The 25,288-nt window shown below is 37.6% G+C and overlaps 1 protein-coding gene and 2 long non-coding RNA genes across 3 annotated transcripts in view; 2 read left to right on the top strand and 1 right to left on the bottom strand.

Annotated features, from left to right (window-relative positions):
- LOC145538467 (uncharacterized) overlaps positions 1-24,926 on the top strand; it is a 153,496-nt gene extending 128,570 nt beyond the window's left edge. The window contains exons 2-3 of the long non-coding RNA XR_014076873.1: positions 23,639-23,753; positions 23,926-24,926. This is a non-coding gene — a long non-coding RNA (uncharacterized LOC145538467). The remainder of the gene's footprint in view (positions 1-23,638; positions 23,754-23,925) is intronic.
- Positions 8,085-25,288, bottom strand: part of LOC145538460 (arylacetamide deacetylase-like) — a 29,389-nt gene continuing 12,185 nt past the window's right edge. Inside the window, exons 2-5 of the mRNA XM_081570517.1 lie at positions 21,389-21,611; positions 19,721-19,790; positions 18,504-18,675; positions 8,085-8,678 (exon numbers count right to left, since the gene is read on the bottom strand). Of these exons, the coding sequence (XP_081426643.1) occupies positions 8,085-8,678; positions 18,504-18,675; positions 19,721-19,790; positions 21,389-21,611 (1,059 nt within the window). The remainder of the gene's footprint in view (positions 8,679-18,503; positions 18,676-19,720; positions 19,791-21,388; positions 21,612-25,288) is intronic.
- LOC145538468 (uncharacterized) lies at positions 8,256-9,511 on the top strand. Its single transcript, XR_014076874.1, has 2 exons — positions 8,256-8,593; positions 9,080-9,511. It is a non-coding gene; the product is annotated as an uncharacterized LOC145538468 (long non-coding RNA).

Raw genomic sequence — 25,288 nt, 5'->3', positions numbered from 1 at the left:
TACTAACAAAGATACTGAATAATTCCTTTATTCCTAGTATTAATATAAACACTAGAGTCGGACACGACTGAAACGATGCAGCAGCAGCAGCAACAGTCATGACATATTGGTCTTATATTTTGCTAATATATTCTTTTTGATTATGTTTTTAGAATTTTTCATTGCTATGCATAAGTAAAATCAATCTGTAGGTTCTCCTTTTCTACTATCCTTCTACTTTTGATATAACTATCTCATAAAATGAATACAGAAAAGCTTCTCTTTTTTTGTCCTAGACTTGCACTTTTAAAGGTTTGATACATTTTCTCCTTTAGATCATCCCAGGAACACTGCTTTTTTCTGATCAGTCAGAATTCTTTTTAAATTTCTGGTATGGCAATATATATTGAAAATACATTTTAGATTCAGTTTATTTTGCTGTTGGAGTTTCCCCAGTGGCTCAGTGGTAAAGAATCCACCTGCAATGCAGGAGACACAGGAGACACTGTCTTGATTCCCGTGTCAGGAATATTCCCCTGGAGGAGGGCATGGAAACCCACTCCAGTATTCTTGCCTGGAGAATCCCCATGGACAGAGGAGCCTGGCAGGCTACAGTCTGTGCAGTCACAACTAAGCAACTAAGCACAGAACATTCATTATTTTTTATCTGGTGTATTTTTCTTCTCAATTAGAATACATAGAGGCCCAGCAATCCCACTGCTGGGCATATACCCGGTGGAAGTCAGAATTGAAAGAGTCACGTGTACTCCAATGTTTATTGCGACACTATTTACAATAGCTGGAACATGGAAGCAACCTAGATGTCCATTGGCAGATGAACAGATAAGAAAGTTGTGGTACATACACACGATGAAATATTACTCAGCTATAAAAAGGAACACATTTGAGTCACTTCTAATGAGGTAGATGAACCAGGAGCCTATTATACAGAGTGAAGTAAGTCAGAAAGAGAAAGATAAATACTGTATATTAACACCTATATATGGAATTTAGAAAGATGGTACCAATGATCCTACATGCAGGGCAGCAAAGGAGACAAGACGTAAAGAACAGACTTTTGGATTCAGTGGGAGAAGGTGATGGTGGGATGATTTGAGAGAATAGCATTGAAACAGGTACATTACCATATGTAAACTAGATGGCCAGGTGCCAGTTAGATGCATGAAGCAGGGCACCCAAAGCCAATGCTCTGGGACAACCCAGAGGGATAAGGTGGGGAAGGAGATGGGAGGGGGTTTCAGGATGGGTGGGACACATGTATACCTGTGGCTGATTCATTTTGACCTATGGCAAAAACATCACAGTATTGTAAAGTAGTTATCCTCCAACTAAGAAAAATAAATTAAAAAAAAAACTCAACTCTTGAACTAGCTAAGTAAACAAACAAAACAAGGGAAAAAAGAAACTTTTTGTAGCCATTGCAAGGATGATTTTGGAGGTGTCCATTACTTGGTCAATTGTAGATTGGGTCTGTGGTAGAACTGAAGTGTTGCTATCCAGTGGCATCCTTTAGGACCTGTAATAAGCATTTTTTTAAAAAAAAATATATATTTTGGTGTTTCAACATCTGAGGTCTTTCTGACCATGGAGGGACTATACCTCTCACGGTCAGCTAATGCATAGAGATAAGCCACCAACTTGCCTGTCAGCACATTTTTCATATACAAACCAATCAGTTCGGCATCCATTCCTTTGAAGTCTCCTTTATCTTAATCACCCAAGGGCCTAATCATCTAATCACGTAATCACCACAGGGCCAAGTACCAGCCAGAGACAGCCCCTATACCCAACAGTGCCCTGAAATTATTCAAATTAGCCAATCCTAAGCTTGTTTACCCTTCATTGCCTATATTCTTTCCCATCAGTTCAGTTCAGTTCAGTCGCTCAGTCGTGTCCAACTCTTTGCGACCCCATGAATTGCAGCACGCCAGGCCTCTCTGTCCATCACCAACTCCCGGAGTCGACCCAAACCCATGTCCATCGAGTCAGTGATGCCATCCAACCATCTCATCCTCTGTCGTCCCCTTCTCCTCCCGCCCCCAATCCTACCCAGCATTAGGGTCTTTTCCAATGAGTCAACTCCCCGCATGAGGTGGCCAAAGTATTGGAGTTTCAGCCTCAACATCAGTCCTTCCAATGAACACTCAGGATTGATCTCCTCTAGGATGGATTGATTGGATCTCCTTGCAGTCCAAGGGACTCTCAAGAGTCTTCTCCAACACCACAGTTCAAAAGCATCAATTCTGCGGTGCTCAGCTTTCTTCACTGTCCAACTCTCACATCCATACATGACTACTGGAAAAACCATAGCCTTGACTAGACGGACTTTTGTTGGCAAAGTAATGTCTCTGCCTTTAAATATGCTATCTAGGTTGGCCATAACCTTCCTTCCAAGGAGTAAGCATATTTTAATTTCATGGCTGCAATCACCATCAGCAGTGATCTTAGAGCCCCAAAAAATAAAGTCTGACACTGTTTCCACTGTTTCCCCATCTATTTCCCATGAAGTGATGGGACTGGATGCCATGATCTTAGTTTTCTGAATGTTGAGCTTTAAGCCAACTTTTTCACTCTCCTCTTTCACTTTCATCAAGAGGCTCTTTAGTTCTTCTTCACTTTCTGCCATAAGGGTGGTGTCATCCGCATATCTGAGGTTATTGATATTTCTCCCGGCAATCTTGATTCCAGCTTGTGTTTCTTCCAGCCCAGTGTTTCTCATGATGTACTCTGCATATAAGTTAAATAAGCAGGGTGACAATATACAGCCTTGACGTACTCCGTTTCCTATTTGGAACCAGTCTGTTGTTCCATGTCCATTTCTAACTGTTGCTTCCTGACCTGCATACAGGTTTCTCAAAAGACAGGTCAGATGGTCTGGTATTCCCATCTCTTTCAGAATTTTCCACATGGAAACCACAATAAAGCTCTGGTCCACATTTCCCTCTGCTCTCTCTGCATCCCAATCAATTCTGGTTCTTCCATGTGTGGTACCCCCATGGTGTGGCATGCCTCCTCCTCATGGCACCTGTGAGAAACTGTCTTAATTGGCAGTCATCTCTTGATCTCTTTGCCATAGAAGAATAATAATAAAATCTATGTTTTAAAGTTGGATTATAGATTCAAAACCTACCTTGTTAAAGAAAATTGCTTTCCTGTACCTGGGCTATGGGGCAAATAGCTCCTGCCACAGAAGGTGGCCTGATAACCTAAGACATGTGCTACTTACTGTGTCACTTACAATGTCAGAGAAATCTCAAATAGGAATCTCAGGGTTTGTGCTTTATGAACGCTTTTGTCCCTGAACTTTCCTCTGCTTTCCCCCTCAATCTGTTCATAGTTTAGAAAGAGTCATTACATATTTCACTTAGCAGTTTGAGGTGCATTTACCTAAAAGTTTTCTTCAGACATCTTGGCTACTGCCCTAGTGAAGACAAAACTTCTTAGGGGACCATGAGAAGAGGAGTAACATGATCTTTCATTTTAGAAAAGATCATTCTGTTTGACATCTTGCAAACTGACTCTAAGGACTCAAAATTAAAAGGGAGAGAGAAATTATAATTCTATTGGTCTATTTCCAGCAAAAATTGATAGTGATTTAGATTAGGGTGTTAGAATGGAAGTAAGAATAAAAGAGGGTTGGATGCAGGATATATTTTGGCTAAGAGGATTTAATAATGATATTTGTGACAGAATAAAAGAGACAAGTAATAGTGAGTTTTTATTTGTTTTGGTTTTACTTTGCTTTTGTTTGTTTTCTCCCTGAATAACTGGAAATAAGGAGTTGCTATCTGCAGAAATGAGAAAGATGAAGATCAGCAGTTATGGGACAGATCAGAAATTTAAGTTTGAGGTATTTATTTAAATCCAACTGGGATTGTAAAGTATGTATAGATATATATGTATACCTAATCTGGAGTTAAGAAGGTTCAGACCAGAGATGTGAATTGGGGTTTTAACTTACAGAATATTCAAAGCCACGAGATTAGCTGATATCACCAGAGAAGAGAGTACAGGTTAAAAAAACAAAACAAAAACCTGAATGCAGAAGCACTCCACTAAGAGATCAAGAAAAAAGACCGATGCAGAAAATGTATAGAGAGCAAGAGATAGAAACTGGGGGTATATACAAGAAGTGATCATAATGATTGACTGAAGAACTAAATCTGAATAAGGAAGGAAAAATATGTGCAGAATGAGGAAATTTAAAAAGCTGATATAATTCAAGTACATGGTAATTAGGAGTATTAGTGAGAGTGACCTAGAATGACTGCAGGTTATAGTCAGATAATAGCCTATTCGATACTGAGATTATAGGGTGAAGTTTCAGTTAGTAACAAAGTCTAAGGCACGATCATAAGAGCAAATAGCTTATGCAGAGTAAAAGACAACATTATCAGGGGGAAAGAAAGTCAAAGAATTTACAGTCCACACTGTTAGTTGTATCATCTATATAGATTTTGAAATCCCCAATTGTAATAGTTGGGGAGATAGCGACAGTGACTTTAAAGGTGAAATCTTTGAGACATTAGAGTCAGTGATGCAGAGGTTGACAGGTAATGGAAAGGTAACTGATGATAGAGTCTACTACCATGATACAGGAGGCTGTAGGGAGAGAGAAGAGTCTGGTAGCATCAATGAACAAGGAAGATACTTATGGTTTCATCAATGTGGGGGGTAAAATAGAAGCCTGGACTTCAATTAAGTACTACATCTCAGATGACAGTTAATGAAAGGCACAGATAAAATCTTATGGATATCTGTTCATGATGATCCAAGAGTTCCAGAGAGCTCAGTGGAAACATTATGTGGAAAGGGTTCATTCAATATCACGGTAATCCATGTCTATGCCCCAACCAGAAATGCCGAAGAAGCTGAAGTTGAACGATTCTATGAAGACCTACAAGACCTTTTAGAACTAACACCCAAAAAAGATGTCCTTTTCATTATAGGGTACTGGAATGCAAAAGTAGGAAGTCAAGAAACACTTGGCGTAACAGGCAAGTTTGGCCTTGGAGTACAGAATGAAGTAGGGCAAAGGATAATAGAGTTTTGCCACGAGAACGCACTGGTAATAGCAAACACCCTATTCCAACAACACAAGAGAAGACTCTACACGTGGACATCACCAGATGGTCAACACTGAAATCAGATTGATTATATTCTTTGCAGCCAAAGATGGAGAAGCTCTATAGAGTCAGCAAAAACAAGACTGGGAGCAGACTGCGGCTCGGATCAAGAACTGCTTATTGCCAAATTCAGACTTAAATTGAAGAAAGTAGCGAAAACCACTAGACCATTCAGGTATGATCTAGATCAAATCCCTTATGAGTATACCGTGGAAGTGACAAATAGATTTAAGGGTCTAGACCTGATAGACAGAGTGCCTGATGAACTATGGACAGAGGTTCGTGACATTGTACAGGAGACAGGGATCAAGAAAATCCCCATGGAAAAGAAATGCAAAAAAGCAAAATGGCTGTCTGAGGAGGCCTTACAGATAGCTTGGAAGAGAAGAGAAGCGAAAAGCAAAGGAGAAAAGGAAACATATTCTCATCGGAATGCAGAGTTCCAAAGAATAACAAGGAGAGATAAGAAAGCCTTCCTCAGCGATCAGTGCAAAGAAATAGAGGAAAACAACAGACTGGGAAAGACTAGAGATCTCTTCAAGAAAATTAGAGATACCAAAGGAATATTTCATGCAAAGATTGGCTCTATAAAGGACAGAAATGGTATGGACCTAACATAAGCAGAAGATATTAAGAAGAGGTGGCAAGAATACACAGAAGAACTGTACAAAAACGATCTTCACGACCCAGATAATCACGATGGTGTGATCACTCACCTAGAGCCAGACATCCTGGAATGTGAAGTCAAGTGGGCCTTAGAAAGCATCACTACGAACAAAGCTAGTGGAGGTGATGGAATTCCAGTTGAGCTATTTCAAATCCTCAAAGGTGATGCTGTGAAAGTGCTGCACTCGATATGCCAGCAAATTTGGAAAACTCAGCAGTGGCCACAGGACTGGAAGAGGTCAGTCTTCGTTCCAATCCCAAAGAAAGGCAATGCCAAAGAATGCTCAAACTACTGCACAATTGCACTCATCTCACATGCTAGTAAAGTAATGCTCAAAATTCTCCAAGCCAGGCTTCAGCAATACGTGAACCGTGAACTTCCAGAAGTTCAAGCTGGTTTTAGAAAAGGCAGAGGAACCAGAGATCAAATTGCCAATATCCACTGGATCATCGAAAAAGCAAGAGAGTTCCAGAAAAACATCTATTTCTGCTTTATTGACTATGCCAAAGCCTTTGACTGTGTGGATCACAATAAACTGTGGAAAATTCTGAAAGAGATGAGAATACCAGACCATCTGACCTGTCTCTTGAGAAACCTGTATGCAGGTCAGGAAGCAACAGTTAGAACTGGACATGGAACAACAGACTGGTTCCAAATAGGAAAAGGAGTCCGTCAAGGCTGTATATTGTCACCCTGCTTAATTAACTTATATGCAGAGTACATCATGAGAAACGCTGGGCTGGAAGAAACACAAGCTGGAATCAAGATTGCCGGGAGAAATATCAATAACCTCAGATATGCGGATGACACCACCCTTATGGCAGAAAGTGAAGAAGAACTAAAGAGGCTCTTGATGAAGGTGAAAGAGGAGTGTGAAAAAGTTGGCTTAAAGCTCAACATTCAGAAAACTAAGATCATGGCATCTGGTCCCATCACTCCATGGGAAATAGATGGGGAAACAGTGGAAACAGTGTCAGACTTTACTTTTTTGGGCTCCAGAATCACTGCTGATGGTGATTGCAGCCATGAAATTAAAAGATGCTTACTCCTTGGAAGGAAGGTTATGGCCAACCTAGATAATAGCATGTTTAAAAGCAGAGACATTACTTTGCCAACAAAAGTCCGTCTAGTCAAGGCTATGGTTTTTCCAGTGGTCATGTATGGATGTGAGAGTTGGACGGTGAAGAAAGCTGAGCACCGCAGAATTGATGCTTTTGAACTGTGGTGTTGGAGAAGACTCTTGAGAGTCCCTTGGACTGCAAGGAGATCCAATCAATCCATCCTAAAGGAGATCAATCTTGGGTGTTCATTGGAAGGTCTGATGTTGAAGCTGAAGCTCCAATACTTTGGCCACCTCATGCGGGGAGTTGACTCATTGGAAAAGACCCTAATGCTGTGTATGATTGGGGGCAGGAGGAGAAGGGGACGACAGAGGATGAGATGGTTGTATGCCATCACCGACTCGATGAACATGGGTTTGGGTGGACTCCGGGAGTTGGTGATGGACAGAGAGGCCTGGCGTGCTGCAATTCATGGGGTCGCAGAGAGTCGGACACGACTGAGCGACTGAACTGAACTGAACTGAACTGAACCCCATATAGATACAAGAACTTTCAGAGATCAAAATTTTCAATTTGGTTTTTGATTTCCTCTATGTCCTGGGCTTCACTCATCGCTGCTACATGTAGAGTTACTGCCTCCCACTTAAATATCCCTCATTTGTCACAAGAATAGAGCTGCTTTTTCCTAAAATGCCTATGAGATCACTGGCACTGATTCTGGTATCTGAGCACAGGAAGAAGTTTGCATTAAGAAGTGAATTTTGCAGTGATAAACAAATGATGTTGTATTGAGGCCCTTTGAAAAAAGAATTGGCAAGAAAATATGAGTGCCCATAAGGCAGCATTTCAAGACTCCAAATCCATGCCAATTGAAGCTCCAGCATTTCACAAACCATATGTATTCCTTTAAACTTTCTTCTCAATAGTAATACTATTAGACAAAAAAACTAGGGCTATAAATTAGAGTTATAAGAAATAAGTAACAGCAGCAAGAAAAAATATAGAATATAAATATCAGTTAAGGTACAGAGAGGAATAAAAACCATTTAGAATAAGCGATAGAGAAGAATCTGCTGAGTTAAAAAGACAAACAAACAAAATACAATGGTTATGAGAACCTTAGGAAGGTCATGGATAATAAAATATCAATGCAAACACAACCTTTTCTCACTAATTTGTTTCCTACTCTGAGGTTTCTATGTTTTTATGAACCACTGTTCAGATTTTTTACTATAAGTTTTCATTTAACCAACTCATGTACTGATTTTCTACTCTATATCCAATTTTAAACCCATAAACAAGTGCTCCATGGAATCCATCCTCAATGTGGTTATGGGTCACCCTAACTCCAGCATTCTGGAGTCTGGTGACATACATGATTCCATCATCTCTTAATACATCATATTGACAGGTGATGACATAGGTCGAGGGCAAATTATGCAATCTGTGGTCATCAGCCAACAAGGGAGATGCCCTCACATCTAGGAACCCTGGATAATTTTTAGCCAGCTTAGAACTACCATAAGTTGGACTGTTATAAAAATGCCCTTTTTTAAACTTCTCAGGGAGCAAAGAACTCCAATTAACAAATCTGAATAGATGGCTTGATTCTACTGGTACATGTTGATTGAAGAACATGGCTTTTTCAAGTGATCTGTCCGTGGTAAAGTATCCACTCCACAATTTGGCCGTGAATGATTTGGTCAGACCAAGAAAATTTGAGTTTTCCTGATATGACGGTAAATTCAGATCAAGACACTGAAGGGCAGGATAAATTAAAGACTGGGTCTTGAGTTTGATCTTGACATCTGGGTCATCTATGAGCTGAAAATAATTTAAAGTTGATCAAATAGTAATTTCATTTAAAATATATTTTTATTTTAAAAACAATAACTGATATGGGTTAAATTCAGAATCTCAAAAAGATAATCAGAAACAAGAAATATATCTCAAAGAATGTTCCAATTTTCAATTATATCTAAGACAAGACTAGGTGTATTACTTAAATACTATGAACATAAAGAGTGATAGAACCCAGATCTCCTGCATTGCAGGTGATACTGTCTGAGCCAACAGGGAAGCCTACTACTTTTTTAATGGATGGGGAAAAAGACCTAATCTGTGACTAAAAAGCAAAACATCTACTCTTATAGCTAAGAATGGCAATCAGAGGAAATTGATATATTTTAAGTAAAAATTTAATATACATATTATTATATCAACAGAGAATCCCTTGGACTACAAGGAAATCCAACCAGTCCATCCTAAAGGAAATAAGTCCTGAATATTCATCAGAAGGACTGGTGCTGAAACTGAAACTCCAGTACTTTGGGCACCTGATGCTAAGAACTGACTCATTGGAAAAGACCCTGATGCTGGGAGGAGAGTATGGTGGGAGGAGAAGGGGACGACAGAGGATGAGATGGTTGGATGGCATCACCGACTCAATGGACATGAGTTTGAGTAAGCTCTGGGAGTTGGTGATGGATGGGGAAGCCTGGCGTGCTGCAGTCCATGGGGTCACAAGAGTCAGACAAGACTGAGTGACTGAACTGAACTGATATCAACATGCAGTAACATTTAAGGAGAATATCATGTCACTAAGAATTCTAATTCAATGCTGACACTAAACAAATAAATCCTGGCTAAAAGTCTAATTCATTTTAATGTTTAAGTGTTTCAAATATTCAGATTACTCTAGTGCATTGAGACAAATGTATCTATAAATTAATATGCATATATTTTGGGTGTACTAAATTTTTTCCATCAATATGATGCATAACCCAAAATATTTGGGAACCAGTAATACTGAGCATGGGTCTTCCCTGATGGCTCAGATGGTAAAGAACCTGCCTGCAGTGAGGGAGACCCAGATTTGATCCCTAGGGCGGGAAGATCCCCTGTAGGAGGGCATGGCAACCCACTCCAACATTCTTGCCTGGAGAATCCCATTGACAGAGGAGCCTGGCAGGCTGTAGTCTATAAGGTTGCAGAGAGTCAGACACAACTGAAGTGACTCAGCATGCACACACACAATATTAAGCATTACATTTTAGGAGACATTTTTATGTACATTTATTTGGTCCCCACATTGGAATGACCCAGGATGTCTCATAAATTAGCTTCTGTAAGTGTGGTTCCTAGATGAATAGTACTCAAATCACCCAGGGATTTTTTAGAAATGAAAATTCTTACAACCTAGCCCAGACTCACTAAATTAAGTTGGGAGGAACCAGCAATGTGTGTTTTGTCAAGTCTTTTGGGTGATTCTGATGCAAGGAAAAATTTGAGCTCCACTGGTGTAGGTCATAAACAGTAATTATTGAAGCCATATGCACTCTGGTGATGCTCAGAGTAAAGTATAATGGCTAGATGAAGTTCATTTCTGATAACTTGATATAGAGTTACAGAGAGCACAGGATCCTGACATTCTTTCCTTTGACATAAATATGACATTTTACACACACGCACACACAGGCATATGCAAGTGTACACATACACACACAGGCCTGCAAAAGCAAATGGCAACAATATTTATTTTATTTCATTTAGATCACAGGAATTAGAACTAGTTATTAGAATAAAATAGTTAAAAGTTCATTATTAGATTATTTTATGTAAAAATAATTTCTGAATTAAATAACCAGTTCAGTGTTTTATTTCAGGTAAAATTACCACATTTCATTTATTTTGGTACCTAGTATGAAGAATGCTGTTATGATCTAATTATTAAATAATTAAATGGCTAATTATTTAAATGGTGATTATTAGATGGCTTCCCAGGTGATGCAGTAGTAAAGAATCTGCATGCCAATTCAGGAGACACAAGAGAATGTCGGTTCCATCCCTGGGTCAGGAATATCCTTTGAAGTAGGAAATGGCAACCTGCTCCAGTATTCTTGCCTGGAATATCCCATGGAGAGAGCCTGGTGGGCTACAGTCCATGGGATTGCAAACAGTTGGATGTGACTGAGCGACTGAACACACACAATTATTAAATAGGTAGCTCACAGGTGACTGATTTAGAGTGAGCTAGGAAGATATACAAAAATATTTTATACTTGGCCAACTAATTAAAACTTTACAGATAGCCAAAATCTTTGACCTGTAGATTTTAAAAAACAATATATTTTATTTTAAATTTTTAATGGAGTATAGTTGATTATGTACAACAAAGTGAATCCCATATAGGCCATTACAGAGTATTAAGTAGAGTTCCCTGTGCTATATAGTAGATTCTCATTAGTTATCGCCTTCATATGTAGTATTCTATACCAATCCCAATCTCACAATTTATTCCTCCCCTTTCTTCCCCCTGGTAACCATAAGTTTGTTTTCTACATCTGTGAATCTATTTATGTTAAAAAATTATACTTTATAGTTTTATAGTTATATATAACACATATATGTAAGTGCTGCTGCTGCTGCTGCTAAGTTGCTTCACTCATGTCTGACGCTGTGCGACCCCAGAGATGGCAGCCGACCAGGCTTCTCTGTCCCTGGGATTCTCCAGGCAAGAATACTGGAGTGGGTTGCCATTTCATTCTCCAATGCATGAAAGTGAAAAGTGAAAGTGAAGTCACTCAGTTGTGTCCGACCCTTCGAGACCCCAGTGGACAGTAGCCTACCAGGCTCTTCCTTCCATGGGATTTTCCAGGCAAGAGTACTGGAGTGGGTTGCCATTGCCTTCTCCAATATGTAACTGCATAAGGCAGAAATGTGAAATGTACTAAATATGTTTAAGGGTCAGGGAATTCACCATAACCTTGCACACCCTTCTTCCTCTCCAGTATCCATCAACCTTCATTTTATTACATTCAAATTTGTGTATTTCTTTAAAATTACACTAGTTATACATATGCCAAAGCCTTTGACTGCATGGATCACAATAAACTGTGGAAAACCCTGAAAGAGATGGGAATACCAGACCACCTGACCTGCCTCTTGAGAAATCTATATGCAGGTCAGGAAGCAACAGTTAGAACTGGACATGGAACAACAGACTGGTTCCAAATAGGAAAAGGAGTCCGTCAAGGCTGTATATTGTCACCCTGCTTATTTAACTTCTATGCAGAGTGCATCATGAGAAACGCTGGGTTGGATGAAGCACAAGCTGGAATCAAGATTGTTGGGAGAAATATCAATAACTTCAGATATGCAGATGACACCACCCTTATGGCAGAAAGTGAAGAAGAACTAAAGAGCCTCTTGATGAAAGTGAGAGAGGAGAGTGAAAAAGTTGGCTTAAAGCTCAACATTCAGAAAACTAAGTTCATGGCATCCAGTCCCATCACTTCATGGGAAATAGATGGGGAAACAGTGGAAACAGTGGCTGACTTTATTTTTGGGGCTCCAAACACTGCAGATGGTGATTGCAGCCATGAAATTAAAAGACACTTACTCCTTGGAAGGAAAGTTATGATCAACCTAGACAGTATATTAAAAAGCAGAGACATTACTTTGCCAACAAAGGTCTGTCTAGTCCAGGCTATGGTTTTTCCAGTGGTCATGTATGGACGTGAGAGTTGGACTATAAAGAAAGCTGAGCGCCAAAGAATTGATGTTTTTGAACTGTGGTTTTGGAGAAGACTCTTGAGAGTCCCTTGGACTGCAAAGAGGTCCAACCAGTCCATCCTAAGGAAATGAGTTCTGGGTGTTCATTGGAAGGACTGATGCTGAATCTAAAACTCCAATACTTTGGTCACCTGATGCAAAGAGCTGACTCATTTGAAAAGACCCTGATACTGGGAAAGATTGCAAGTGGGCGGAGAAGAGGACAACAGAGGATGAGATGGTTGGATGGCATCACTGACTCAATGGACATGAGTTTAGGTGGACCCTGGCAGTTGGTGATGGACAGGGAGGCCTGACATGCTGCTGTCCATGGGGTCTCAAAGAGTCAGACATGACTGAATGACTAAAGTGAGTGAGTTATACATATCTTTAGTCAATGCAGTTAAACTTGTTAGAGCTTCCCAGCAGAGTGGTAAAGAATTCGCCTGCAATGCCGGAGATGCAAGACACAGATTTGACCCCTGGGTCAGGAAGATCCTCTCAAATAGGAAATGTCAGCCCGCTCCAGTATTCTTGCCTGTAGAATTCCATGGACAGAGTAGCCTGGTGGGCTACAGTCCATGAGGTCACAGAGTCAGATGTGACTGAGTACAGACACACATCTATATCTAGGTAAGCAATAATTGTTGCTGTGACTTTTAAAAAATTCTTTTTGTAGATGAGATATGATTTTGCTTCCTTAATCTCTCGATGTATTGAAACTCATTTTTATAAAATATATTTCTCTTTGCATTATTAACAGCTTGGTCATGGTATGTATATGATACATATTTTTCTAATATTTTATTCATGATAATAATATCTTAGTTTTCTGAGTGTAATTGGCCCATTGTTTTCCTTCCTGAAATTGTTCTTGTCAGATTGGTCATAAAGATCAAGCTTCTTTGAAAATAACTGAAGAGTGTATACTCTTTTCCTATTCTTAGGCATGTATTTTGTTTATCTAGAATAAAATGGTTATAAAATGGCTCAGATTTTTATTTCTTGTTGTGTTTGTTTTGCCAGTTATATTTTCTAGGAATTTGTCCATTTAATTAAAATATTATAATACTTTAATTGCAAAGTTCTTCAAAAAAATTCTTTCAAGAATACAATATACGTGTTTAACTCTTCAAAGAATAATTCTTTTCCATATTGAAGGGTCTGCAGATTTGTTCTGCTCTCAATTTTGATGTTAATTAGTTGTACTTAACTTCTATTTTTCCTCATTATCTTCCAAGAGATTTAAAAATTGTGTTAGTCCTTTTAAACAGTTCATCTTTGCCTTTTGTTCACATCTCCCATAAGCTCATTTTGATTATCCTAATTTCTTTTCTTGTCCTTATTACTATCTTCCTTCTATTTTTTAATTTGATTTTTTGAGTCAAATGTTTATTTCATCCTTCTTTCTTTGCTAATATACGCTTTTGAGGAAATACAATTTCCTATAAACACTATCCTGGAGAACATATAAAAGTTGTATTATTTTAAATAGTGACCCATTGGTCTTAATATGTTTCTAAATTTCCATACAAAGAAAGATATTTTGTTATTTGTCTTTTTTTATTGATCCTCCATTACTGCATTGTGGTAAGAGTTCAAGTGTTGTATGATTTAAATTCTGTGATTTTTTTTGAGACTTGCCTGATGGCAGTACTTGGCCAATTTTTTAAAATGATCATGTGTATTTGCTTGTTCCCTGTTATTTACAGGTCCTCTGAGTTAAATGCATTGATTGTTATTCCAGTCCTCTATACATTCATTTTTTGCCTCTTGTTCTCTTAATCACTGAAAGAGGTATTTTAAATTTTTTTCTGTGGTTGTGAACTTCAGTGTTTTCCCTTGTAGTTTTGTTAATATTTTCTTCATATTTGTGTGTGTGTGTGTGTGTGTGTGTGTGTGTGTGTGTGTTGGACTCAGTTGTGTCCAACTCTTTGTGACCCTATATTTACAGTCAGGTTATTAACTGATTTAGAGTTGTATATTTTCTAGGTGATTTGAGCTTTTTTCTGTAATAATGTCATCTTCCTTACCTAAACATTCATTTAGATATTATTTCAGGGTATATTTTTTCCATTCATTTATTTTCAAATTTTCTACTTATTTATCATGTTTTTAGTCTGGAAATCTTGGCCTGAAAACCAAATCATTTAGACTACCCCACCTTATTCTGTGCATCCTTCTTTTCTTCTCTATTTTTCACTTCTTTCAGATTGGTTGAACTTTCACTGAATAATTTTTTCCTGTAATAGATTATGAATTATGTCCTGTTTTTATTCATTAAATGATTATTTTAAGAATTACAATGAGTATTCTTAACTTCAACTTATAAACGGTCAAATGGTACCATTTATTTCTTCTTAGATAGTAAAAAAGTTAAGCTTGTAAGACTTAAAATCTATTCTCTCCTCTTCTTAGTTCACTTTTCCTTTTTAAAAACATTTATTTATTTTTAGTTATATAGAGTCTTCATTGCAGCATGCAGGATCTTTTTGTTCACAGGCTTCTGTCTAGTTGTGCACAGACTCAGCAGTTGTGGCACACAGGCTCGGTAGTTGTGGTGGGCAGGCTTAATTGCCTTTGAGGCATGTAGGATCTTAGTTCCCCGACCAAGGATTGAACCCACATCCCCTGCATTGGAAGGCAGATTCTTAACCACTGGACCTTAAGGGAAGTCCTGAGTGTGCTTTTCTTATGTTTTAATTATGTATACCTCTCTTTTTGTTTCTTCCTGCATCTTAAACTTTTAACTGCATTTTCATTTTGTCTGAAACACTTTATGGAAAGTATCTTTTAGTGTGTTACATTAAGAGCAAACTATTTAAGTTGTAGTTTATGTGAAATATCTATCTATATTTTGCTTTTACCCTTAAATATTTTTGTAGGGTGTAGACTTAAGGTGGCAGTCACTTTAGTGCTGCACTTTGATGATATCATTCCATTGACTTAGAATTTACATTCTCACTAAAGTAAGTTGTCAGTATGACTTGTGCTTCTCTGAAGGTACTCTTTTTTTCTCTGTTTTAAATTTTTCCTCATTTCTTTTTTGCTTCATTTTGTTTTATTGGGTATCTATATTTTGTTCGCTGTGTCTCTATATATATTTCTTTCTAGTTAACTTGCTTATTTTTAACTGTTTCAAAAATGATGCTTAAGTTCACGGAATTTCTTTTATCTGTAGTTTGATATTGTTCTTCAGTTCTGCAAAATGTCCTACTATTATATTATTAAATATCTCTTTCTTCTATTTTTTCCTCTTTGCTTTTGGCATAACATTTATAATTCTATTGCAGTTCTCAGACTGTATCAGCTATATTTCTTATCTTTTGTTTTTCTTTTTGGTTTTCCTTGCTTCATTTTGCAATGTCATGTATGAGTAAATCTGAGATAATCTTATAAATTATCTCTTCAGTTCTGTAAAATCACTAGCAATCTGGTTTGGATTTGTTTTGTTTTTCAAAATGCCATATTTCTGCTGAAATTTGCAATCTTGGTTACAAATCAATTGAAAAAAGTAGGATAGTTATTTTATATTCTGTCATTGATAATTATATCATCTGAATTTTGTGGCATACCTTTCTGTTTCTTCTGTTAGCTTTCCTTCATGATTTCTTGTGACTGGAAATGCTTTATTCAGTGCTAGATACTTAGTTTCAAAAATATTTGCATAATTTAAAGTCTATGATGACACTAAATTTTCAGGGAGGATTTTTATCCATTTTTATAAATTTTATACATTGTCAAGAACATTTCAGTATCAATCACTCACACCACCTTAATTTAAGTTCAAGGCCTGGTATTTCCTGCAAACATCCATGTGATGTGAAGCAAGGCTCTAAACACAAATGAGATTTGTTTTACATCGGGTTCCCTCTAACGTTTACAGCATATCTTCTGACACTTAGAGCATATCTCACTTACAAGTGAGGAGTGATTATGACTGTTCCCATATTTGGAGGGCCCTGAAATTTGACTTTAATTCTAATCCTGAAAGGCTTACAAAGCTCATCTCAGTTAAAGACTTTCCTTTTACTCAGCCTTTATGTCAGAAAGGACAATGAGTGTTGAAGTCATTTTGTGGATTTTTCTTTCAATCTTAAGAAAAATTTGCCTAAGAAATTCTCCTATCTTACTAGATTTTTAATGCTTTCCAGACTTTTATAAGATATGTTATCTGTGCATGTTAAGTTGCTTCAGTCATGTCCAACTCTGTGACCCGATAGCCTGGCCTATAGCCTGCCAGATTCCTCTGTCCATGGGATTCTTCAGGCAAGACTACTGGAGTGGGTTACCATGCCCTTCTCCAGGGAATCTTCCTGACCCAGGGATTGAACTCTCATTTCTTACATCTGCTGCACTGGCAGGCAGATTCTTTACCACTAATGCCACCTGGGAAGCCCAGGTGTTATCTGTTTTTTTAATAATCATGGGTCAGAATAATTTGATTCACCATTACAGAAGCCTACACTATCCAATATGCATAGTAAAAATAAACTGATGTTTGAAGAAGTCAAGTGGCCTGTTCAAGGTCACAGCTGGGGATTGCTTTAGCTCCGTAAATCTATCTCTTGATGTGTTCTTTGTACTGCATCAAGATGCCTCTCAGAGAAACAATGAGCAGGCAATGTAGAGCTCAATTTCTAGGAAGTAGCAGGTATCTGTTCTGCAGTATATTTAGAAATAATCACAGAATTTATATTTTTTGACTAGAAATCATGAGGTTATCCTAAAGATGCCAATAGACAAAATTTATATACCTTAAAATGTATATAAAATGAACAATAAAATCAACAGCAAAGTTGGTTTTACTTCAATAAATTTTTGTGCAATATTTATAATTAGAGTTAGTTATGAAATTGCAGACATTATTTTAAACTTTATAAAGAATTTCTTTTTCCTACAGGAGCATTGCTTCTATTGATGCCTTGTTTATTTCTTAAGTCAGATAATCAGCATCAAAAACACTTTTACTCAAGATTTATAATATTAGACTAATTATGATTATATACCAGTTTAAACTGATAGTTAACAGGTGTCTAGTTTTAACTAAATGTCACAGAAATAGTATGATAATTAATATTGATATATGAAAATTATAATTCCCTGTGCAAGTAAATATTATCTATGAACCAGTTAACATGTCTATCTATAGGCAATTGATTATTCTGATAACAACACTTTTCATGAAAGTTTAAGATACTCTATTGAAGAATACTGGAGTCATCTGGTTCCTTAGTTATACAGATAAGTATCATTGATTAATTTCACAATAAATTACATAAATGTAACAAAGCAGTACCATAATTTGCTGACCTATTAATTATGTTTAAGCCAATTTTCCAGAGAGAAGATTTATCATTTTATTTTTAAAACTTTAGCAGGAGGCAGGGATAGAAGCTCTAGGTTTATAAATGTTCTCTGATATTGACCTCTATGGTGACTGCAGTCATGAAATTAAAAGACACTTGCTCCTTGGAAGAAAAGTTATGAACAACCTAGCAGCATATTAAAAAGCAGAGACATCACCAACAAAAGTTTGTCTAGTCAAAGCTATGGCTTTTCCAGTAGTCATGTATGGATGTGAGAGTTGGACTATAAAGAAAGCTGAGCATCGAAGAATTGAAGCTTTTGAACTGTGGTGTTGGAGAAGACTCTTGAGAGTCCCTTGGACTGCAAGGAGATCAAACCAGTCTATTGTAAAGGAAATCAGTTCTGAATATTCATTGGAAGGACTGATGCTGAAGCTGAAACTCCAACACTTTGGCCACCTGATGCAAAGAACTGACTCATTGGAAAAGACCCTGATGCTGGGAAAGATTCAAGGCTGGAGGAGAAGGGGACAGCAGAAGATGAGATGGTTGGATGGCATCACTGACTCAGTGGACATGAGTTTGAATAAGCTCCAGGAACTGGTGATGGACAGGGAAGCCTGGCGTGCTACAGTCCATCTGGTCACAAAGAGTTGGACACGACTGAGTGACTGAACTAAACTGATTAATATAATAATGACATAACTGCACTGATATTTCAATGTTTGAAATAAATGTATTTAAGTGTAGGATATTTTAAAAAATCAAATAAATCTGAGCAACACACCTGTTGAGTCACGGCTGCAGCTAAATTCCCTCCAGCACTCTCTCCAGAGATATCAAATCTTTCAGGATCTACACCATACTTGTTAAGAACATCTTGGGTTAAGAACCATTTTAGTGCATTATAGACATCTTCAAATTGGCTTGGAAAGTGATGTTCAGGTGCTAGTCGGTAGCTGTGGGTGGAATAACAATGTTCGCTAAGTCAGTTATTGTTAGTCAAAAAACGTCGTGGATGTGCCTGCTCTAACCTAAAAATCAAAAGTAATAGTTTTCTTTAGCAACCTCATATTTTAGGTCATTATGAATTCAAAGACAAGCTTCATCTTTATGATGGTTCTTGACATGAAGGTTTTTACAAATGCCATTTTTACATAAGTAAAATTTTGAATGACAAACTTGGACTAGATTAAAAACAAAAACAAAACCCTGGTGTTAACTTCTTGATACTAAACTTCTCCCAAAATGTAATTTTCTTTGTAGCCATTACACTTTATTAGCAACCAATAAATAATGAACAAATCTTAGGAATTATTCTATTCCAAATTAATCTAACGATCAAGTTGGCATTCAGGGGTCACTATTTTTGTCATAGTTTCTTCATTTTTCTATTCATTCCCATTGGGTTTCTTTTTTACTATTGATAATTGACCTAGAATGCTTTTTGAAACTAGGTTTTGTCTGAATTCCCACATGTTACTTGGTGACTAACTGCTTTTAATGAAGGATTAGCCCATGAAACATAACACTAATTTCTTAAAATATATCTTATTGGTTAACCTCAAAAAAAATCCTATAATATACAAAATATTATGACTCTCAGTTTACACATGAGAAAAACAGATCTAACATGATATTTAACTTGCAGCCATTCAGTTGACTCTAGCACAAGGTTTTGAACCTCATTTTCTGTGTCTGAAGCCCTGCTAATTAAGAGTAGGCTTAAAGTCCATTGGAGGTCCTTTGTCCATGAGATACAATAGTTAGATTTTATTATAAAAATTTCTTGACTTGCTCTTTTTGAACCCTACTTGATCTAACTATAAAACTCTTTTCTATCTGACTCTTTTCTGGTCATGCACAAACTCACTTTCTCTATTCTCATCTTCTCAACTTCATTTGAACACTCCTGACATAACCAAGGAATGACCAAGACTGCTGTGAGCATCTGACTGGATAAGGCATCTGGCCAAAACCCACACAATCCCACAGTGTTCTTACTTGGTTGAAATGGCAACAGCATCTAGTATAACAGCTGTCCATCTTGATAGAAAGTCAATATCAAAGAAAGCTGAAATAAGTGAAAATAAAATCAGAGGCTGACAGATGAATTGAAGGGTGTTCCCTTCAGCAGAAAGCTTACTACTCTACCTCATTTCTCAATGAAATTTTCTGGGAAAAATATTTCTAAAATTTCATCATGGCTACAGAACATAAATTCCTCTGTTCAGTGATCCTTTTACATATGCCTCATTTTCACACTAAATATATTAAACCAACTTCATTCTCTTCAAGATTAATCTCTGCTCCCTTCATTTAGAAGCTGTTATGTGTTGAAAAAATTAATACAGAAATACTACCCCCCCTGATACTTGGGAAATCACTGTCTACTGAAGACAAGTACAGGGAGGGATAACTGTATAAGCAGACAGGAATATTGCAAAATATTAGTTGATTTAATGGAAGAGTATAGAAAGTACTCTATGGAAACGGTATTAGACTCCATCAAAACTGCCAGAGGAAGATAAAGAGTAAAGGAGAAGTAGGGAGAGCTGAGACTTGACTTATATATTCGTATTTTCTAAAAGGCAAACAAAAATATGTGCTTTCTGGTTTTTTTTTTTTTTTTTTTGCCATGTATACAGGATGGGAATGGCTCACACATGTTTGCTATTGGGCTTGGGTAAATTCTCCCTTTTACATATAAGAAAAGTTTAAGAAAATATAATTAAATTTGTTAGAAAAAGGAAGAGAAAGAAATCATAAAATGCTAAAGGGCAAATATCCCAATACAAAGTTGTTGCAAAGGTTCCATCAAGTGAAAGGAGGAGTACGAATTGTCTTGTGACGGTTTTCAAAGTTGGGTGTTGACTATTCTTAAAATGTCAAATATACACTAAGTTTTAAACTTTTATTTAACATTTTCTACAAAAAGTTGTTGTCAATGCTTCTCTTTACTGAGTCCAATTCCCTCCTACTTCCTCTAGGTCAGACAAATCTCATCCCATCCTCCCCCTCTCCACATTTCCTCAACATCTTCATGTTCAACTTATAAGCACATTCACAGGCCTTCCATAGATAAATACAAAATATATATAACAAAAAATATATTTATACATACATAAAAGTTTTTATAAGTAAAATTATATATAATAAACATGTATTATATATAAAAATGCATCAAATAAATTGAAATGTACATATGTCCTATATAAAATAAAAATAAAATAGCCCTTTTTCAACTCTGTGCTTCTTTTCCTTCTAACACCTTCCTCCTCATTTCCTTCATAACTAAGATTACTGAAAAACTGGCATCACTGTCTCCATTTCCTCATTTCTCATCTACTATTCAATTCACTTCATTTTGGTTTTCATCACAATGTTCCATCATTTCTGCAATTAACAAGTTTAATGCTGTATTTCTAAGTTCATGAAATTCTTTTCCCTCTTACCTGTTATCTGCTACAGCTTTTGATATTGATTATTCCTTGTCAGAAAGAGATTTAATATAATTCCTTTAAACTATTAATAACATAGGTCCAAAGATTTAAACTTCAGACAGCTGAAGCATTCTGTTATCTATGATAATGTTTAACATATGTCAAAGTCAACATCTTAATAAAGTGTATGCTAGGTGATAAACTAAAATTTTCAACAAGAGGCTCATACCAGCACTTCCCATACACCAACCACCACCATGAATATAAAATAAGCCTCTTCTTAGTGTCTCTGACTTCCGTTTTGGTAAATACATACGGACAGGAACATTGCTGAAAGTTGTCTCCATCACAGTGACATTTTCATCAGATGTGGGTGGGACTTCTTGAAGGCTCATGAAGAACTTTGAAATCTCCATGAAATGACTGATTCCCAACAGTTCAGCAAAGTAACCCTAAAATAAGAGTGAAGGGGAAAAACACACAGAGGTTACAGATATCAAATGCCAATATTGTTAATGACCCTAGAAGGATGTACATGTGTTCCTAAAGGTCCTGCGTCACACTGTCACAGGTGAATCTGAATAGGTTCAGAATCTTTACCACAATAGTTGGCCTCAGATAAAAAAAAAAGATAAAGAATTATTGAAGTATTACAGTTTGGCAGATTTTATACTTTCTACTTTGAGTACAAAGATAAACAAGGTAAGTTCTCTATATGAGCTCAAAAGTCAAGTGACAGAAATGGATACATAGTCATAAAACAACATAACCAATGTCTCATAGACATATACAGAGAACTCTGGCAGAGGTCAATAAACCAGATGCCTGAACATAAGACCTGGGGAGGAGTTTTCAAATATTGGTGATCTCTGATATGAATATTGAAAGGGGAAGAAAAATTTGGGCAAACAAAGAGGAAATCTCACCTGAGGCCAAAGGAACAGACACAGGGACACTCTTATTACAGAGAAATGCAGGTGGTTTACTAAACCATGAAGTAGTAAGCTATTCTAATGAAGTATGATTGACAAAGGATATAGTTTAGAGGGAGTTTTCAGAAAAGAAGAATGTTTAAGACGTGCTGGAATTACCTACCAGGACCAGACTGGGCAAAGTGGGGGAAGGGCCTTTCTTAAGAACAGCTAACTGCCTTGTGATCTTATGTAGTTGTTCCTGAATGTGACTTTGGTTCAAGAGCCTAGATGTCTGCTTTGAGGAAGCTGTTCATCTCAAAGTGCAGTTCCTGACTAACCGGGATAACACCAGGTTTCCCCATCTTCCCCACCTGAGCTTGGGAGTAGCAAATGGATGGCTGGGCAGCTCTTGTATTCTCATGAAGACCATACAGTGCCCACTTCACACTTGGGAAGGAAGCTCATGCAACTACTTGCTGTTTGAAGCTATGAATCATGCACCCTGGCACTAGGGGCTTCTGTTCTTGAGAGTTATTTGAATGAAATCATGGCTTATGACCTGCTGCTATCCTTCTGAAGAGAAGTCAGCCTGGGCACGTGGATGGTCTAGGCAAGAGGGCTCTAGAGGCTGCTGGGACCACCTCATTGAACCGGCTGCCTATCCTAAGGGACCATCCGTTGTAAGCTTGCACCAACACCGTGGTATCCGGCTGTGAGGACTGAGGAGGAGGTGAAGTTGGTCCAACATGGCCTCCGGAACCTCCTCAGAGAGAAGTGCTGGTGAAAAATTTCACAACTCTAGCGTGTCTGAATGAGACCCCAGATTCTCCAGAAAAAATGTTTCCATTGCCTTTGGAAAATATTTTGTTCTTACCCTAGTTTAGTAGCAACTGCCAGCATCTCAAACCAGTCACTGAAACTCGTCTGTGGTGTCCGTCCTCATCCTCTTACAGCTGCCCTAGAGCTCAGACCCGCGTAGTCTGAGCAGTCTGCCCCTCATCCCTGCTATCTGCTATCACATTCTCCAAGTCTTCTCTAGTAAGTATTTAAAGGGAAACCTCCAGCTTTCCCTGCTGCCTCCTGGAGATGGGCCCATAAAGGGACAAGGGGAAGATTACCATCACAGATCTGAGGTAAAGGAGCCTTACTGTCCCAGCCCATGCCCTGTGAACCCAGGCCCACAAACTGCATAAAATGGAGTGTTGGTGGCTGTGTACAATAAATGCCATAAATTCGGTTGTGGTTTCATTAAAAAAAAAAAAAAAGACGTGCTGGAATTAGATAACTGACCTGCTTAAAGATAATAACGCCCTTGTTACCAATGTTAAGTGACATGTTAATGCATGAAATGTAGTAGCAAAATAGTTATTGAATGTAACACCTGTAATAGTTCTCATTAAGGGAGAGGTTTGTGAGGTGAGTAGTTAGGATTCTGCGGTTTCACTGCAGTTTGCACAGGTGTGATTCTGGGAAAGATTGAAGGCTGGAGGAGAAGGGGACAACAGAGGATGAGATGGTTGGATGGCATCACCAACTCAGTCGACATTTGTTTGGGTAAACTCCAGGAGTTGGTGATGGACAAGGAGGCCTGGCATGCTGCGGTCCATGGGGTTGCAAAGAGTTGGACACGACTGAGCGACTGAACTGAACTGAACTGATACTTGGCTGGGGAACTATAAGGTTAGTGCAAAAGTAATTGTAGTTTTACACTGTTGAACTTTGCCACTTGATACTGGAATATATTCTTAAATAAATGTTGTTACATTATACATCATTTTAATGCACATTTCTCTCTTTATGCTTTTTTTTGCTAATGATTTATTATGTGCTGTTTATTTTATATTTATTTTAGACTATAGATATGATGTTAGACAAAAAGAAAATTCAAGCAATATTTTTTATTCGAGTTCAAAATGGGTCATAATGCAGTGGAGACAACTCACAACATCAACAACGCATTTGGCTCAGTAAATGCTAACAAGCGTACAGTAGAGTGGTGGTTCAAGAAATTTTGCGAAGGAGACAAGAGCCTTGAAAATGATAAGCATAGTGACTGGTTATCAGAAGGTGACAACAACCAACTGAGAGCAATAATCAAAGCTGATCCTCTTAGAAATACATAGGCAACTGCTGAAGAACTCAATGTCAATCATTCTATGTTCATTTGGCATTGGAAGCAAATTGCAAAGGTGAAATCTTGATAAGTGTGTGTCTCATGAACTGACCAAAAATAAAAAAAATTGTGGTTTTGAAGTATCATCTTCTTTTATTCTACTCAACAACAATGAAACATTTCTTGACTGGATTGTGATGTGCAATGAGAAGTGGATTTTATGTGACAACCAGCAATGACCAGCTCAGTAGCTGGACTGATAAGAAGTTCCAAAACACTTCCCAAAGCCAAGCTTGCACTGAAAAATGGTCATGGTCACTGTTTGGTGGCCTGCTGCCCATCTGGTCCACTACAGCTTTCTAAATCCCGGTCAAACCATTACATCTGAGAAGTATGCTCAGCAAATTGATGAGATGCACCAAAAACTGCAATGCTGGCAGCCAGTACTGGCCAACAGAAAGGGCCCAGTTCTCCTCCACAACAATGCCTGACTGCACGTCACACAGCAAAACTTTAAAAGTTGAACAAATTGGGCTATAGAGTTTTGCTTCATCTGGTATTTTCACCTGACCTCTCACCAACTGACTACCACCTCTTCAAGCATCTTGACAACTTTTTGCAGAGAAAACACTTCCGCAACCAGCAGGATGCAGAAAAATGCTTTCCAAGTGTTTGTTGAATCATGAAACATAGATTTTAATGCTATAGGAATAAAAAAAACTTATTCCTTATTGGCAAAATGTGTTGATTGTAATGGTTCTTATTTTGATTAATGAAGATGTGTTTGAGCCTAGTTATAATGATTTAAAATTCACACTACAAAATTACAATTACTTTTGTACCAAAAGTATTCCATAAACTGTGTGGCATGGCCAAAAATAAAGGGGGGAGGGAGGAGCACAGTGCCAGAGGTATGATTAATGCAAGATGCCTGTGATATAATTTCTAACTTTTACAGACTATTGTTAAAAATAGACATTCACATAAATAAACTCTATAAAAGGCAGATCAAAAAAGGACCTTGAATGGCTGCTCAGGTAGAAAGAGAATACATATCAGTTATGAAAAATAAGAAGACAGTTTCTGATGGGTGCACTGTTTG

The sequence above is a fragment of the Giraffa tippelskirchi genome, chromosome 2, assembly GCF_054371585.1.
Source record: "Giraffa tippelskirchi isolate mGirTip1 chromosome 2, T2T-mGirTip1v1.2.pri, whole genome shotgun sequence".
Lineage (NCBI taxonomy): Eukaryota > Metazoa > Chordata > Mammalia > Artiodactyla > Giraffidae > Giraffa > Giraffa tippelskirchi.
The sequence above is the reverse complement of the archived record's forward strand: the minus strand, read 5'-3'. Positions and strand labels throughout refer to the sequence as shown.